The following is a 3,524-nucleotide window of genomic DNA, read 5'->3' as shown; positions in this document are numbered from 1 at the left end:
GATGCAAGTTTCAAATTTGGCGCATCTAATCAGGATTGTAAAATGGTAAAATACTTGATAATTTTAATATAAGAAATTTCAAATCTAAAAATGGCACGATAACGACTGACGTATTAAAAATAAAACTGAATGCTTATAAATAGTTATAAACAACATTAATAAATTATAAATCACTCGCAATGATTTCAAGTATGCAGATATTTATATATCACTAATACGATGAAATACTTTCAACATTTTCTACGTCGATTAACTAATATGTCAAATGGTTGACATTGGAAAATCGGCAGCCGTGTTACTTTTTCTAGCATGTTCGAGACACATTTTACTTAATTATTACATAAATGTCCCGATAGATAAATTGCCGTTTCTCGTAAACTGTTCAATTATGCTGAATATCGTTAAACGTGGTTGACTGGTACACATTCACTGAAATTGCAATATAATAAATTATTTATTTTGCAACTTGTTTTAATATACCAATAATTGCAATAATATAGTATGTTTTACGCCTACCTATAAGATTTTTTGCTGGAACATTACTAAATTTGCAGATCTAATCTATGGTAAATTATTGGTAAATTTATGTCAGATAATATTTAGTTCTTTTGGTTGATTTTTGAAATACCAAAAACTGATCGCAAATTTGCAAAAATTTGATATTTTATGATACATGATTAGGACTGACTATCTTCAAGGCAGAGTTCAAAATATCCTCAATCTGAATAAAATTTGGATCTTTTTTTTGCATAGTTTTATTGTCAATCAAAATAATATACATTTTTAAGACAATATGTCTGTAATGTTAATGCATTTAAGAGATTATCTCTTATGAGATAACTCTTTTTTTTTGACATTTTATTTAAGATTGTAAGTCCATTTTTTCCTCAAAATTCGTGTGGGATATTCTTCGTTAATTCTTTTAAATATATGTTTGGGTGACCTGGTAGTTTTTCGTGGTATTTTTTGCTCCTTTCTTTTATCATTTCATTAATAGTTTTTATTTTTAGGTCTTTATGTAGGGCATGCATCTTAAAATTTTCGATTGCGCTACTTGTATTTTTTTTTAATTTGAATTGCTTGCGCACGCCCATAGCTCAATGCCGTATGTCCAAATTGGGATAATTATTGTTTTATATAAAAGGAGTTTGTTTTCATAGCTTTGTATTTTACGCTCTCATATTTTGGTATTTCTATGTTGTTTATTTTTACGCTTGGGCAGTCCAGGGTTCTTGTTGTGAAGGTTATATGGCTAGATTTTCTTTTATTTATTTTAATCTTCCACTTATTGAGCCTCTTTTCAAATTCGGAGACATATTGTTGAACAATTGCCGTTGCGACGAATGCACTTGTATGAGTTTCCATGACAACTGTAAAAATTTAGATCTAATCGCTAGAAAATGATTATTCCATCCTGGTCGTAATAAAATTTTGTCAAACTATTAAATTTATCGTATCTATGAAGTTTCCTCCGTCATCTCCGTTTGTTGATATTTTACTTCACGATTAATGAGCATCACGTAAACCAGTTGATAAAGTGGTTAAGGCTTTTTAGGACTTGACATTGTATTTATATTTTATTTGCAATAGTTTATTTTCTATCATTGACCTAGTAGAATATATTTTGTGAAACTGATTTAATTTCACAGGTATACCCTGCCACTTTAACAGCATTTCCCCTGCATTCCAATGACAAGTCGCCTCCATTAGAACCATATCCAGATTGGCCATCTAATAAACAAGGAGACTGCTTGAGGGGCATCACTACGGCTTACAGGATTAAAGTCGATGAATGTAATAGATTATGGGTCCTGGATACTGGTACTGTCGGAATCGGTATGTAAATTATGTCATGTGTTGTTGTTCAAAATTAGTCTGATTAGAAGAATCTATCTTAAGAGATCAACTTTTTTTCTAAGAATTTAGCAATATTCAAATACATCAATTATTTTAAAAAACTATTTGTTTTGAACATAGGAAATACCACTGTGAATGTGTGCCCTTACGCCCTGAATGTCTTCGACTTAAGAACAAATAGACGCATAAGACGTACTCCATTTAGACCCGAGGTAAGATCTTGATCATTTTATCAACAAAATTGTATGTACTCCCTAATATAGTATATATTTTTTACTTAAGGATACCAATCCAGACACATTTATCGCCAACATAGCAATTGACATGGGTTCATCTTGCGATGATACTTTCGCTTACATGAGCGACGAGTTAGGATACGGTTTGATAGTTTACTCTTGGGAAAAAGATAAAACTTGGAGATTTGAGCACAGTTTCTTCATGCCCGATCCTCTTAAAGGAGATTTTAATGTGGCTGGTTTAAATTTCCAATGGGGAGAAGAAGGAATATTTGGTATAACCTTGTCACCAATAATGAGCGATGGATTTAGAACATTGTTCTTCAGTCCTTTGGCTAGTGAGAGGGAGTTTGCTGTGTCTACAAAAATTTTGAGGGATGAAAAGAGGGTAGAAGATAGTTATCATGATTTCCAGGTAAACTTATATTATATTCAAGTACATAATAGTAATAGAAAAAATCTAATACAATCAGTAGTTGAAGTTTATTCTAAGTTCAAAATATAAGAACCAAAAACGTTAGATATTGTTACTAATTGGATAATATACTATTTAGATTTTAATTTCTTTGCAGGTTTTGGAAGAACGTGAAACTTTAGGTCATGTTACAGCCAAAGTTATGGACGACAGCGGCCTCATGCTTTACAACCTCATAGATCGTAATGGAATTGGATGCTGGCATTCATCTTCTCCATACCAAAAGCAAAATCATGCCCTTGTCGACAAAGACGATGTCGGATTAGTCTTTCCTAGTGACATAAAAATCGATAAAGGAGGAATTGCTTGGGTTTTATCAGATAGGATGCCAGTTTTCCTCTTATCCGAATTGGATTACCATGATATTAATTTCAGGATCTTTTGGGCTCCAGTACAAGAATTAGTAAAAAGGAACGGTTTGCGAAATCGATAATACCAGAAATAATATATTTTATGAACCTATTTTCTATAAACCGATATATAATCCGCAGACGGTCTATAAACCAGTTATAAATCAGGGATCAACTCCTGCTGCATACTGGTGGCATAATACTTTGTTTTACAAATAGGGTACACATTTGTACTTTTATTTACGTGTTGAAAATACTCTGATTTGTTACAAGTATTTATTCGTTAATTAGTACTTATATTTCCACTTTGAAAATGAGTCTTATTTAAAGTTATTAAAGTTCGCTTCGTTACAAATGTAATAAATTAAAAGTTAAGTTGTCCATAAAACTTTTGTGAAAAATTCCTGAAATTAGAATTTCTAGATGTAATAAAACTACAACTGTCTAAATTGAAACAACGTATTCTTTAATACATAGATATATGTAGACTACAGTTTAAAAGGCATTTATGTTAGCGTTTTATTAGAAGCCTACAAACCTGTTTAAATTTGCTGTTTATTATTTCATCACTTATATTTATGTATACGAATTGAAAAGTATCTATAC

The 3,524-nt window shown here is 31.1% G+C and overlaps 1 protein-coding gene across 1 annotated transcript; it reads left to right on the top strand.

Annotated features, from left to right (window-relative positions):
• The first annotated feature begins 793 nt into the window (after positions 1 to 793).
• Positions 794 to 3,137, top strand: LOC113373798 (protein yellow-like). Its single transcript, XM_026614073.1, is given in 6 exon segments — positions 794 to 799; positions 1,650 to 1,836; positions 1,978 to 2,069; positions 2,140 to 2,508; positions 2,666 to 2,974; positions 2,976 to 3,137. Coding segments are annotated over 6 exon segments (1,125 nt in total).
• Positions 3,138 to 3,524: the final 387 nt, after the last annotated feature.

Source organism: Ctenocephalides felis, unplaced genomic scaffold (genome assembly GCF_003426905.1).
Source record: "Ctenocephalides felis isolate EL2017-DRISC unplaced genomic scaffold, ASM342690v1 CF-g0.4_SCAFFOLD_01604, whole genome shotgun sequence".
Lineage (NCBI taxonomy): Eukaryota > Metazoa > Arthropoda > Insecta > Siphonaptera > Pulicidae > Ctenocephalides > Ctenocephalides felis.
The sequence above is the reverse complement of the archived record's forward strand: the minus strand, read 5'-3'. Positions and strand labels throughout refer to the sequence as shown.